Genomic DNA, 15,192 nt, shown 5'->3' with positions numbered 1-15,192 from the left:
TTGGCATCGCTTTGTGGGAAAGTTTCACTGGACCTGAAACCAGCTGTGAAATCAGAAATGTGGTAAATATGGATTGTTGTTTTTCCCTCATCTTCTCCAGCTGTGTTTACCTCAGCAGTGAAGGACATTAATCTGTGTACCTGAGGAAACAATGAAGACATGATCTCAACATGAAACAGGTCCGGACCTGAGTGTCCTCAGATGTTTCCCTGAGTGTTTCAGCACGGCATCAGTCATCTAGCTGGAGGAAGATCTCAAATTTACGAGACGGCTGGAACATGTCGAGGGATTTAAGAGATGACATAAATCTACGTCTCTGCTGATTCACCTTTACTTCTCAGGGAAGCTGAAGACATTAAAGAAGCTTCTCAGCTCAGAAACATGCGTCAGGCTTGTCAAATACACCTGTTCTGACTCCTCCTGCTTCATATTCACTCCAATTAAACTTTCAACGGTCTTAGAACTGCAGATGTCACCGAAATGAATGTGATGAGGAGGCTGAACCTTCAGCTGATCAGATCAAACTTTACTGATCTGCTTCAGTCTGAAGCAGCAAAAGCAAGAAACCAAGCAGAGTGACTGGAGATGTTCCTTCCTGTTCTTTTGTATTTTTTAAACGTTTTTAAACATAAGAGACATTAACTGTTTTTTTTTACTTTCAAATAAAGAAAATTTATAGTTCTACATATTATTGTTTCAGTTTGTTTAGCAATATTAACTTATGATCAGATCTGGCATACATATACTAGTTTAATAGCGATACTAAGCCTTATACCAGTAGCTCTGTTGAAAAGTGATTTTTAAGGGTTAATTTATTATTTTATTTCAGTTGGAACCAAGAGCATTTACATGGCTGCAAGTCTTCACGTTGGCATGACATTTTCTATCAATAGTTTTCTTGCAGTAATCCTGTAGAAAACTAACATAACATTTTAGAATGGAGAGACCTTAAAGATGTTTCTGTAACATTTACAGTTACTCACTGGCTCTGGATGAATATAAAAGACTGCATATATTTTGTTAATTTATTTTTATATATTTAAAACACAGTTTTTTTGCGTATTTTTTATATTTTTATTATTTCATTGTTTTTTGTCATTTATATATAAAACTTATTGCTATATTTTCCGGTTTATTTGTATTTATAAAAACATTTTAATATTTTAACTGAACTGAATACAGAAGTAATTCAATCTACTTAATGGCAAAAAGCTATTTTAACGTCGGTTTTATTTTTCAGTAAAGCTGATTCAGAGCCTTGTTCATTTTAATATCCATGTGACAAATTACCTGCACCTCTATGGAAGAACAACCAGCTGGCTGGGGGCGGTAAAACGTCGCAGAAGCTCCGCTGATCAGGGAAGGTGGGATTTCCGAGCTGCAGTGAACGCAGCAGTAGTGGTTAAGTCTGGACGAGTTAAGGCGAAGACTTCAAACCAAGTTGCGGCGGTTCCGAGGAAACACCTCGGCTTCATTCAGTGCGGTCACATTTTAACCACAGTCCGAATCAGAACCGAACCAGAAACCCAGCGGGGAAACATGCCGGCCACAGAGAAGGACCTGGCGGAGGACGCTCCGTGGAAGAAGATCCAGCAGAACACCTTTACTCGCTGGATCAACGAACACCTGAAGTGCGTCAATAAGCGGATCGGGGACCTGCAGCTGGACCTGGGAGACGGCCTCCGGCTCATCGCCCTGTTGGAGGTTCTGAGCCAGAAGAACATGTTCAGAAAGTACCACTCCAGGCCCAACTTCAGGCAGATGAAGCTGGAGAATGTCTCGGTGGCCCTGGAGTTCCTGGAAAGGGAGAACATCAAGCTGGTCTCCATCGGTGAGTGACCGTGAACCGAGCGGCCTGGACGGGCAGGAAGCTCACAGAGCTCCGGTGGTTGCAGGACCGGGGAAAAAGTTACGGGAAACGGAGGAAATTCCCTGAAAATAAGTTTAATTTAACATAAAATTATTCATTTTTTTGTTGTTGTTGAAAAAAACAATATACAGGTGAATGTTTATTGAACAATAGGGAACCAACTTTAAACCAGTTTTAAGTTATTTAAAATTTAGCTTTAAATGAACCAAATGCTACTGTAAACTTTGAGATTATCAGACTTTCACAATTTTTCTTCTAGATTTTTTTTACAGCTTTAGTTTCTCCTGTTCCTGATTAATAAACACATTTTCCTCCCAAATCACAATTTATTTGCTGTTTCACATTAATTAAAGCTTCTAAAATCAAGAATCCATGTTGTTTAAAAGCATCTCTCATATATATATATATATATATATATATATATATATATATATATATATATATATATATACTGACTTTCAGATGCTGTTTATTAGTTTGACTTTTTTAGTCTCATGGCTTATTTCACTAAGTCATATAAGCCAAAATATGACTTGAGTAATTATGAGGTTAAGGTTTAAGGCCTGAGATTATTGACCGAGGTCGATTAGAAGATCATAAAATCTACCTGGAGGTGAGATACAAAAAGCTTAATTTAGAGATGACTGCAGGTGTATCTAATGTGGACGGTTATTTTCATGCTGAGCTTAATGAGCAGCAGACGGGACACACCTGGGTTGGCTTTCTGAGGCAGGTTTCATGCAGAGGTCCGGAGATGAAGGAACTTTCAGGTGAAATTTGTGGAAAAGGTTTGTTTGTTACAGTTTTATTAAAGGATAAAAGTGGAGAATTTAAGTGGAAACAAACAATGGTCATTTCTTCTTCTGAAATAACATTCATTTTCTGCTGAGGCGTGGCATGTTTCTCTCCTTGACGGGTCACTGAGGTTCTGTGGGGTTATGAACTTCTACACGGCGACTCAGTTGATCCCCGAGGTTTTCTGTGGGATTCAGGTGTGGCGAAACTGGACCCCAGTCCAGTTGCTTTACCCCAGCCTCCAGCAACTGTTGTCCATGAATATATCAGTTCTGTGTTGCTCCTGCAGAGGAACAATAGCTGGATTATTGTTGTTCGGGGCCGGCTTGTCACAGGGCAGTTCTGTCCAAACCGTAATTAGTTTTTCTGTTCCTTTATGTTTTTGTTGTGAAAACTAAAAAAACGAAATGGTTGTAATTAGTTTGTGGTGCTGTGTTTTTGAAACTTGATCTGTGGATTTAAATGACAAGGAGACTCTAAACATTGGACCGTGTGGATGCTCGGCCCTGTTTGGCTGCAGTTCTGGGTTTCATTTATGGATTCAGTCTTGGTCCATTTTCCTCCATTTAGACATTAATAGAGATGCACCAATCAACTGGCCAGAAACTGGAATGGACCCATTTTTTTTTCTCTCCCTTCACCGGTTCTGATCTGCAGGTCAAATGCTGAATTTTTATTTTTCTATTCATTTAATGCATCAACACTAATAAACTGTTTTCTGGTTAAATACATCAGCTGTGATGTACTTTTTTGAGTTTTGTAAAATCAGATACATATTAGGGTGTTTTGCTCTAAGGGGTGAATTGGGTAATTGCTTAGTTTTCTGTTGGATTCAGAATATCTTCCTCCAAAAAGGAGCATGCAGTACTTTCTTCTGTTCTTGGAAAAAAAAAAAAAAGCTGGAATCAGCAGGTCAGCTGGAAATCGAAATCGGCCAGGAAAAGGCCTGATCGGCGCAGATCGACAGGAGCGTTGGAGGTTGACATGGAGGCTGACTGCACCTTTCTTCTGTGCTGAAGGAGTGGATCAATAAGTGATTCTTATCGAGTTTTCATATTTGGGTTCAGATTTTCCTGCTTAATCGGTGCAAACGAAGCAAACCTTCCCTCATTGATCTTGGCAGATCTGAAAAAGATCCTGGGCTCTGCTGCATTTCTGCTCCTGTTCTTTGGAAGGGTTCCGTTCCTCTCAGTGTTTCTCTGCACGTCACTGGGGCTCATTACTCACTCTGAACAGCTCTGGTCTTGTAAAAGGCCTCTGGATCAGATTTGTTCCAGCCTGTCCTGCAGGATTAGAAGCAAACATCCATCTTCTCTTCATTCAAACTCCTGCCAGGTTCATTGTGGTTTGTTCCGATCGTTGTGGGTCTACTCCTTCTGCAATCAGATGCATGAGCCATCAGGAGGAAACTAGGAGTGGCACAGGAGGAGTTTAGAGTGGAGGGAAGATCTATCAAGGACACTGCTGATTCAAATGAATGATTCCTCCATTTGAAGCTGGTTAACAACTCATCTGTTTAAATCAAGTCTGCAGAAACATCACGCAGGGTAAACCTGTGGGTTAATGCGTATTTTTATCTGTGACTGCCTCGTCTCGGCACTGAAGCCTCTCCTACTGCAGAATTTGCAGTGCTTTGCAGAAGTATTTCACACCTGAATCTGCTTTGATCTAAGACATCCATTCTATCTGGATGTATGTTCAGGGTGGTTCTCCTACTGGAAAGTGAACCTCTACCCCCGTCTCAGGTCTTCTGCAGCCTCTAACATGTTTTCCTCCAGGATTGTCCTGGATTGTTTGTGGGCTTCCCCAGGTGTGTCCGAGGTTCTTGGCCTCCTCTGCTGAAGGCCTTTATTAAGCCTCCCTGCACGTCTACACGTCGTTTCCCATCTTCAAGGTCACATTTCTGTTGTGAGTTCTGGTCCAGATGCCAGCGCCTGATAGAAGTGGAAAAATGAAATCCTTTCACTTCTAATATAAGAAAATAACGATCATGCTTTCTGTCGAGGACTATAGCCTCCATATAAAGGGTCACTGCGGCGCCCAGTTTAGCTTGGTTCTGTCATGTTAGAAACACGGATCTATTTGGTTTTTTTCTAACTCTTCTGCAGTCATTCAGTAAATTAGAATATGTGCTCCGATGAGGCTCGTTAGTCCGGTTAAAACAACCTTTAAGCAAGTATTAATCCTCATATTTTTATTAAGGCCACATTCCTGTATTAAAAAAATATATTTTTTTATTGGTCTGTATTTCTTTAATGTTTTCATTGGCTGAAAGCAGAACATTATTAACAGAAATAAAGGCTTGAAAACATCAATCTTTGTGGAATTAACCAGTTTCAGTTTATGATGGAGTTACTGAAATAAATGAACTTTTCAATCTAATTTATTCAAGGGTTCTGTATGAAATATAAAAAAAAGTAAAAGGGGGATAAAATGGGTCCCTGAGGAACACCTGTGAAGGAGTTGAAGCGGTTTAGTTGAGAATAGTAAACCAGTTATTTTTGGGTTTTTTTTGGTCGTGGTTTGGCAGGATTCTCTTTGAGGTGACGTTTATCTGGATAACCTTTAGGTCCGACTCCATAACTCCACCCTGGTTTCTGATGTCCACTGTAGTGTTGGCTTCATTGACGCTGCTTGACATTGACTTCTTGGTCTTTTCGGCATTAAGCTCTGTCAACCGGTTTATCCATGTTCTGACTCCACCTGTGGTTATGATATGGATCATGACCTAAACAGGATTGCTGGACTTGGCCTTAGAGATGAGGTGAGGAGCTCTGAGTTGGGCTGCTTCTCCTCCTTATCAAAAGGAGTAGGTCCTGGTGGTTCATCTGATCAGGGTGCCTCCTGGTGCCTCCCTTTTTAAGGTATTCCAGGCACATCCAACTAGAAAGAGACCCTGAGGCGAAAACCCAGAACTCATTGGTGGAACTATACATCCATTCTGGTCTGGGAACTCTTTGGGAGGAGGTGGAGCACGTGGCTGTTGGGACGGAGGTCTGGCGTTTCCTTCTGCTTTTGTTGCCTCCACAACCCAATCTCAGATGATGGATGGATGGAGCAGCTGAATTTCCTGTAAAAGCCGCTGATTTTGGTCTATAAAAAATTTTGTGTTCGGTCTTGCAAGTTAACTCAGACTTCATCAGTTTAATTTATGATTGAAAATCAAGAGTCGTGTTGCAGTTAAAAAAAAAAGCATGAAGACTGCAGCAAAGTGGCTTTCTAATACCCAGAGAGAAGAACCAGGTCGGAGAGTTTCTGTAAAATATCAATGATGGCAGCGGAAAAAAGCTCACCTTAAAACCACCTTTAGGTTCACTGAGGAGTAGCTGGCTGAATGCTCTCCAGTTCAGTTTGGCTCAGTGGTGCTGATCCACTTAGGTGTTTTAAATTTGTCTGTAAAACTTTTTAAGAGACAACATGAAGCCCCCAGAGGCCGAGCGGGAAAGTTGGGGAATAATGTGGCCTCTTTTCTCCAAGAGACGGCTTCAGGGCAACGCATCGACCGATCGGTCCTCAGGAGTGCATTCTTTGTTGGATGAATCCCCAGCTCAAATCCTAGCTTAGATGGGAGGAAGAAAGCTGAAGTGATTTAGGTGGAAAGCTGCTGAACCTCTGAGGGTTGGCGACGGGAGTGAGAAGAGGTCCAGCTTTCAGAGACGTAAAACTGTGGTGTTGGTTCATTTTTATTTTCCACACCACAGGAGAGGAAATGACTGCCTGCCTGCGTGGGACGGAGGCATGGAGACGTTAAAGCAGAGCTCCGTTTGCTTCAGCTACCAGATGATACATCATTTCTACATTAGAAATTTATTTGACATCCCTTTTCTCCTGAAGGCCTCCTGTCCTCAGCATGGTTGTATTTCTATGCATTTTCTGCTTTAGAGAAATATCGTTGAATGTGATGAAGGGAAACGATGTGTCTAAAATACTGATTCTATTATATAAGGGTCATGCTTTTATTGTTTTTCTGGAGATATCTTCAAGTTTTGTGGTTGCTGCTTTAATTTATGACCGTTTGTATCTGAGCAGCTGCTGTTTGACCTCTCATTAGTTGATAAGGATCATTCATTTATGACAAGGACATTAATGGCTTAATCAGCCTGTTTGAGCTCTACAATAAACCATTCTCACACTGGTCTCTCTAATGTTCACCTTCCTGATGATTCACTCAGAATCAGAGCTGTGATTGTAAAAGTGACAGAGCCAATATTTACTGTTCAACCAAAACTGGCCAATCAATTAGGACCCAGCTACAGAGGCCTGCAATAGATATTACTGCAACAGTTCAACCAGACAGAGGGTGAAACGCATATCTGATAAAGCAGCTTAAAATGTCTTATTGGAGATAATCGACTATATGATCACAAAAAAAACCCCAATATCTTAATATCTGGGTGAACCATGCAGACCAGGGATTGGAATCTAAATGATTCAGCAGTGAGAAGCTGACGGGTCAAAGGGTACAGAAGGTGGCATCACAAGTGGAGCAGGGATGGATGGATGGAGGGATGCAGGCATGGTGGGTGAATTGGATATGATGGTTGGCCTAATGCCATCTGCTCTGCCTTCTGTAACTGGATCTCCTTCCAGAGGTTCTGCGGTTTGGTTTGGTCCACCGCTGGGTGATCTGAACCAAACACAGCAGCTCCTCAGGAACCGTCGGATGGTTTCTCTGCAGCGTTATGAGGCTCCGGTCTGGAAGGGCGCGGCTCTCTCTGTTTAAAGCCTGCAGCTACATGTGTAATGTAAAACATGCTAACTGCATGCACATGTCAGAACACTGTTACTGTGATTCTTTCCACCTGAAACCAACCTCCCTGACGGGAGATGAAGCTCATACCTGGATGTGCTGGAAAAGTTCCAGTTTGGGTTTACCGGTACCAGTAGTTGATCAGACCCCTCTCCTCCATGAGGGGAAAAGTGTAGCAGCTGTGCCGGAGAGATCTGTCTGTCGGGCTGAATCATGGAACTGCTTTGAGTTATTGTTTGTCGAGGGTTCGCTGTGGTTTGGGGCCCTTTTAAGGAGGCCCCTGGCCTTTAGTTTCTCATAAAAACTGAAGCACAAAGAGGAATAATTTCTGTGAATCTTGTCTAAAAAAGGTTGCAGCCTTTCAGGGTGTATGTGTTGCTTTCAGTGTCTGCTGGGAAATTTGAACCTACAGATTCCAGCTTTGCTTTTTTTTATTTTTATTTTACTTCGCTTCCAACAAACCGACCAATCGGACCGGCTCTAATGGATCCAACAATCCGTCAAGTCCGACCGGCTCTACTTCTGATCCGTTCTGGTCTGAAGATCAAGACCCCAAACTTGGTATTGCATCACCCACATGTGAACTCTGACCTCCTAGCTTTAGAAACCTCTGCTATATTTTGACCTTGTCACATTTCTAGCTAATGGAGACCCCATACAGAGTTCATTGAACTTATTTTATTAATCGCAGCTTCATCTAAACATGCAAAAATATACTTTCTTTTTTTAAAGACTAACTCTGTTTTAGCTCCTGTCTCTTTAAGACAACCCCAACAGACTGTCTGCTCCACTAATTGGTGAAAATTAGCATTTAAGGGAGATTCGCGGTGTTAGAGACTTGCCAAACCACCTCCTCTGGGGGACTTCATGTTAAAAGTGTTTCATGCTTGATGTAGAGGAGTAACAGAGCAGCCTGGATTGTTAATGAGGCGTTTCAAGTAGCTCAGAAGTTCACTGGGAAATGATCAACTCAGTCTGCTGTACCTCTGCAGAGCTTCAACATAAGGAGAACATGAGCTTTAAAACGCAGGAGATGTTAAGAAGTTAAGTGATTCCAAGAAAAACGACAGACTTTACAGAAGTTACTGCGAAATCATGTGTGTGCAGTACGTCCTTGTTTGGACCTTGGCCAGTGGGTTGTGTTGTGGGTGTGTGTTGTAAAAAAAAAAAAAAAAGGTGTGTTATCAGTCCCCTTGTGCAGACTGGTGAGTTGCATCATGGATGAAGTCAGAGTAGATCTCGTTGGAACGCTGAAATCAGCTTGAGCTGCACCATTTGAAACATTAAGTTGTTTAATTTTCACAGAGTCCTGCAGAAAATATCTGTTTTCACTGCTGTTTCATTTTCTATTCCTGAGCCTCATCAGCTGCAGGTCGTGGAAATGACCCTGCAGGACACAGCGGCTGAGCTGAGAGTTGCAGCTAACAGGGAAATCTGTGTTTTTACCTTCGGTGTTTGAGTCAAACATTACATTTACTGCTTGAAATCTTAATCTCATAAAATTGGTTCAAACCTGCAGCTTTTCACCATCCGAGTTACTTCACAACTACTAGTTTTTCTTCTGCCCAGTCATGATTGCTGAACGTCTTTTAAACTCTGATAAGCACACAGTTTATTCAGTGTTTATTGAAGCGTTTTTTGTTTTTTTGTTTTGCCCAGTTTCAGCACTGTTATCCATAAATGATGTCCAGGTTAGGTTTCCTTTCTGCCTGACTGCCTGCAGCTACGTTTGAGAAAATGTTTGTCTGTCTGGAGCAGCAGGAGTCAGTTAACGCTCTGAAAACAGGCCCAACAGGACCAGAAGTGTTCAGCTGTGACCTTCGTAGAGTTTTTAATGAACTCTTTCTCCTAACCTGCACTCAGTCAGCCTGCGGCACCTCCATTGAAACTTTATGTGCTTTAAACCGTAAAGGTATACTGCTGCATGTTTTAAAAGATGAATAGTATTACTAATAATATCATCTTTTTAATAGGAATATGACAGATGTGGTAGAGTTGCAGGCAGCAGAGTTCTTCACTAAACGGAAAGTTGGGGATAAAAATCCTGATTCAGTCTAAAAGCTTCATATTCAAGCTGCACAGACCAGTTGATACATATTCATACAGACCTCACCCATCTAGTGTTTTTAGCCTTGTCCTGTCATGCAGTTTGCACATTAACACCCATGCTGTTTAGTTTAGCTGCAAACTTTATTTAATTACAGTGAAAGTCTGTTCGGATTTATGTTTTCTGGACGATCCTCAAGAAGCTGTTTAGGAAACTGTTTGAAGCTTGTGTATATTGGTCTGTGTTTTTGTTTTGCATAATTTCAAGCAGAATTGACTTTGGGTTCAGTTGCATTCTTTAATTGGTTCACGGGTACTAGATGGAAAGTTGAGTGGAAGGAAAACGGTAGCATTGCTAATTTGAAGTTCCAGAAGTTGAAGACTAGACCTAAAACATATCTTGGGTTAAACGGCCTTGTAATTTGAAAACATTTAGGTCCACTTACATTTATATCAAGGGGGAAAAAAATTAAAACTGCTCAATTATAAAACTGCTTCACCTTGTCTCCGACACACTATTGGAGATCAATTGGGTACTTAAAGATTTAACTTCATGTCTAAAACAAACATTCAGTATTTTTCAGTTCACTGTTTACATGGGGCAGAACTGTAGACTAATACGCCACATTGATCAGTTGTTATACATGAAGTGAGTTAAAAATGCAGATTTGGGTTTATGTAAACTAATTATCCCATAAAGTGCCAATTATTAATCAGAAGTGATGCTAGGATGGAGCAGGGGATGATGGATGGATCATTGCTTGTTTGTTGGTCCCTTAAACCCACATATTTAATTGAATACATTTTTGATTTTAAACAGTCTTGTATAAGTTTTAGTGATCTTGGTGCCCAATCACAGCCAGACAGACTGAAATGGAGGAAAAATGGCTGCCTTGAAGATGTTTTGAACTTTGCTTTGATTGTTTTGTTCTGAAGAAAACATCTTGGTGACCTTTTCCATCAACCTCTGTGCTGTTTGTTTCTTTCTCTTGTTTGTTTCACATTATTCCATCATTTTGCTGAAATATGAGCTCTTGATATTTAGTTGTGAATCTGGACTTGATGTGGGCCACATGTAGAGCAGCTGGTCTCTGACTTCATTCCTTCTGAAGCACTTTTGGTATCAACTCTGCTTCAGTTTCTGACACGCATTAACCAACCGTCTGTCCGTCTACAACCAGAAACCCTCCACACACACACACACACACACACACACACACAGTTGCACTTTCGGCTTGCCGTTGCCATGGCGCTGTGTGTAAACATCAGTATTGCCCCAATTCTCCCTGCTGGTGTCAGGAATTTCGGACTCCTGTGTTGCTACAATCTCATGATGTTTACCTGTTTGTTTTTCACTAAACTGGTTTAATCTGATGATGTCAAAGTTGAACTCAGCTGGAACCGATCTTTTTCTCTGCTGGTGCCGATAACAGCGGCTGGATGTGAAACGGGAAGAGACATTGTTACGCTTTGTTTCTGCCTGTATGATTCAGAAGCATCATCAGATCTGTTTATCTAAGCTCAGAGGAACAGTATATTTGCCATAAAATGATCCTGAGCAATCTATTATATTAACTGGGAGAGGTGAATAACTTCTAATCAAAAGAGAGGTCAAGCATTTATGAATCACTAAATTTACTTTTTTCATTATGGGAGTGAATTCTCTGATTTATTTAAAATGTGTTTTTAGAGATGTTAGAAGTTCATATTTGCTTTGTGAAAAACATCCTGCAGATTAGTATCATTTTGTGATCTTCAATAGGAATTCAGATTTTTGTTGACAGGTTTAATTTTTCCTTCAGATTTTACATTGATATTTCCTACCTCCCACTGTCATTTGAACGCGCCATCGGCCCATTATTGGACGCTACTGGGATAAATGTTCAAAACAGAGCTTACACTCTGTGCTGCTTAGTTTCTGATGCTAACCCACTGCAGTTCCCCTCTGAGCCACTGGGGGAAGACGTCAGAGCCGAGTTGTCCAGAAGGTGTGAAGTGGGGGTTGGCTCTGCTTCAACATTAATGATGAAGCTGTTGTTCGCCGTTTCAACGATACTGACTTCATTAATGTTGGTGTTGCATCATCACGTCATCTGATCAGTGGTTGGCTTGTGAGGCCAAAGCTGCTGAAGGAGTGGCTCATCACTGCAGCCATACTGGAGATCTCGGTCTGCTCTGTAATGGGATCATTTTTCTCCCATTACTACTGTTTCTAATCTGAGTTTGTTTTGTCGTCTGTGCTGCTGAAAGCTGTTACACTTTCTGAAGGATTTCTTCAAGGCCTGGTGGCCCTCAATCAGATCTGTGTCTGGCAGGGAAAATGGGTGCTTGCCGTAGAATACAGTTGTATCTCACTCCAGGTATCAGATCAGGTACACAAGTTGCAGTCTGGTTTCACAGCATAATAAAAATATGTCTAATAATTGGTCTGTACTAGTGCAAAATTAGGTTCAGAGCTGTGAGCTTTAGTGTGATATTTGTCAGCTATATTTGGGTTTTCTTCATCAATTTACTTAGCAGATTAAAAAGGCTGACTGTATATTTCCCTACTTATTCAACAGGACAGAGTAGTTGGTGGGGGGTGTTCCTTTATGCTACTTAAGAGCATTTGCGTCAGCTGAAGAACCTGTGCTGTATGCCTGGAAAAAGTGTGTGAAAACGGCTGTTTCAGTTCTGCACAATATTGTGCTGGACAGTTGTGTTTAACTTGATGTTCTGCTGCTTGATGTGTGCCTCAGGGCTGTTGGATTAAAACAGAAACTCTTCCAGCTTTTCTGAAATTTAGATGGTTAATGTGTATTTTTGGGAATTATGACCTTTTTAAACGTAAAACAATGTTTGTGGGCTGTATGTTTCGGCTGTTGGTACTCTGGGGTTGAATTACATCTGGAATTCATTTTCTACAAACAAAATCTACACTAGTTTTTGATTGAGGCCCATTAATTGTAATGTCTCTTTAGAGCCATTCTAGTAACACTGGTCTGTTGAAAATGACTAAAACTAGTAAAGACAAGTGTCTGACATTGGTGCCTAAATAAGGTTAAACAAAAAAACTGAACAGTTTGGAGAGCAGTGCTGTGGTTCTGGAATCCAGTTTTGGTAAGACATATTTAATACTCGTGTTACCCTGCTGGATGTCATGTGAAAGCTGCTTTCACTGCAGCACACATGTCCTGTATGTGTGCACCTCTGCTAAAAAATCAACTCAACTGCTACTCCAATACTGCAGTAGTGACCCAATAATGTTGATCTTTTGCAACACTCTGCAAAGACTCTATCTACACTGAAGATTCACTCGCCTCAGCATGCTGGATGCTTAAAACTGATGGCTTGTCCTACTTTGATTATTTTTGGCGTGACATTTAATTCCCCGACAATCAGTTGATCACTGAATTTAAGTGTCCAGACGCTGCAGAAAACTCTGAATTCCACAACGTTTTATCCCAGTATACATGCTCTTTTCAGAAAGTGTGCAGTGAATGCAGTATAGGCTTCCGATGTTCCCCTCGTTTACACCCACCTAATGGGTGTTTTTCATATGGTGTGAAGGCAGCTCGAGGATCAAGTTGGGTAACTTGTGAAAGAAATTTACAATTCAAATAGCTATATTTGGACAAATTACTAAATAGAGATTATTATGAAGGTTTTACTCTGAACTTCGGCCTCTCCTATATGCAGGAGCAGTTCAGCAGATCTGTTTTTATCTGAACTGCCACAGTTTGTGGACGTTGAAGATGGTGACACTCTGAGTCCCTGGGGGGAGCTGAAGCTCATCTGGTCAAATAGTTTTCTTTCTTTGCTCTAATGAAGACTTGACAAAGAGGGAGAGGAGCTGTATGGTTTTTACACACACACACACACACACACACACACACACACACACACACGAGTGATTGATAACAAATGCAGAGAAAAGCTTCTCAAGGTCGGTGAGAAGTGAGGCACATTCCACCTGTTGTCCAAGCAACGCCAGCTATTAGCTAGAGTAATGCAGAGCTGTGTGTGTGTGGGGGGGGGGGGTTTCACTTCAGGCCCAGAGCTGCCTCCTGATGCGTTCAGGTACTGCTAAAAAAAAAAAAAAAAAGTTGAGGGAAGCTAGGTCAACAGGAAGAATGAAAGCTAGATCTTAGCCTGTGTTGGAGCGACTATATCAGGACATTTGATGGGGAAATATAAACCATGTTTCGGATGACTGGATCAGAGAGCAGATTACCACAGACTCACAAATGATAAACAGGTTTAATGTGAATGCTTCTAAATTCAGGCATGGTGAGCTTTATGCCAAGTCTTGTTTAACCTCCAACTTGATCAACAGTCAGATTTACAGATTTCTAAGAAATGGGAAAAAGCTGCATTTATATGAGGATGTTTAGATTTGTTTTGTTGGCAAAATATGAAGTCAGGCTTCAATAGGAAAACTGATGTGGACCTAAGGACTGTCGAACGTAAACAGAACCTCATCCAGAACGTTTGGATAGTTGATACTTTTTTTTATTTTATTTTGTCAAGTATGAAATTTTAAATGTTACACAACATTCATAGCTTTCATATTTGAACTCTGGGGTTCAATCTGGAATTCATTTTCTGCAAGCATACTAATGTTCAGATTTTATAGGATGATCCTCAAATTTAAGGGTGTTGTAGAAATGAATATTCTTTTGTGACCTACCTGAGGGGAAAAAATAAACGTGTATAAATTCTGCATTTCTCTACCTCCGCTTGAATTCTATGAAGACTTCATTATTAAAAACAAAATTATTAATCAATTAGGAGACCGAACCGTGCCGGATGAGGTTCTGTTTTCTATCATAAATGTCCTGTTTGAGATGCAGGACTGGTGTTTCCGAGTTGATCTGCCTTTCTAAAAGAACACTTGGGCTCAGAGGAAAGCTGCATTACCATCCTGAAAGATTGCTTCATCATGACCAAAACTACTTCAGATTGATGGAATGAGGAAAATGTCCACCCCTACAGGTTGTAGAAACTAATGACGCCATCTGCACTGCAGCTTTACCTGACATGCTGCCTCATATCATCACTGACTAGAAATGTGCCGTTTCTCTTCAGCCAGTCAGGTTTTAGATGTTTCATTTAGAAGGCACCAAACAAGCGTTCCAACATTAAATCTCCTCTTCTGCCCACTGAAATCTTGCTTGTTTCTCTTCAGCTGATCCTTGTTTCTGTGTATTTTCTCCCATTTCTTGTGGATTTTCTACTTCCGGGGAAGATTGCTTTGAGTTCTATCCTCCATGCACTGCCTTCCTCGCTTCACCCGGATGTAACTTCCCAGTTTCTATAAACACGGCTAACTGGGAACAACAAACATCTTCCTCCTCACTCTGTGATTTTCCTTCTTGAAGGTCTAATATAATCCTTTTTGTTTCCCGTTATAGCTCTCTGGTTGCGGTTTCTTGTCAGTCAGCTTGACCACCTGGTTAAGGACTGCAAAATCTAACTGCTGATGTACAGGTCCTTCTCAAAAAATTAGCATATTGTGATAAAGTTAATTATTTTCCATAATGTAATGATGAAAATTTAACATTCATATATTTTAGATTCATTGCACACTAACTGAAATATTTCAGGTCTTTTATTGTCTTAATACGGATGATTTTGGCATACAGCTCATGAAAACCCAAAATTCCTATCTCACAAAATTAGCATATTTCATCCGACCAATAAAAGAAAAGTGTTTTTTATACAAAAAACGTCAACCTTCAAATAATCATGT

General features: G+C 40.8%; 1 protein-coding gene across 2 annotated transcripts in view; it reads left to right on the top strand.

Annotated features, from left to right (window-relative positions):
* The first annotated feature begins 1,425 nt into the window (after positions 1 to 1,425).
* The window catches only part of LOC124856484 (filamin-B), a 79,139-nt gene continuing 65,372 nt past the window's right edge, over positions 1,426 to 15,192 (top strand). The window contains exon 1 of one of the 2 annotated variants that reach the window (XM_047346940.1): positions 1,426 to 1,831. In XM_047346940.1, the coding sequence (XP_047202896.1) occupies positions 1,540 to 1,831 (292 nt within the window). In that variant the 5' untranslated portion in view covers positions 1,426 to 1,539. The remainder of the gene's footprint in view (positions 1,832 to 15,192) is intronic. The other variant, XM_047346939.1, reaches the window with a different exon arrangement.

This window comes from Girardinichthys multiradiatus, chromosome 20 (genome assembly GCF_021462225.1).
Source record: "Girardinichthys multiradiatus isolate DD_20200921_A chromosome 20, DD_fGirMul_XY1, whole genome shotgun sequence".
In the NCBI taxonomy this organism is placed as follows: Eukaryota; Metazoa; Chordata; class Actinopteri; order Cyprinodontiformes; family Goodeidae; genus Girardinichthys; species Girardinichthys multiradiatus.
Note: the sequence above shows the minus strand (reverse complement) of the source record. Positions and strands in the feature narration are given on the sequence as shown.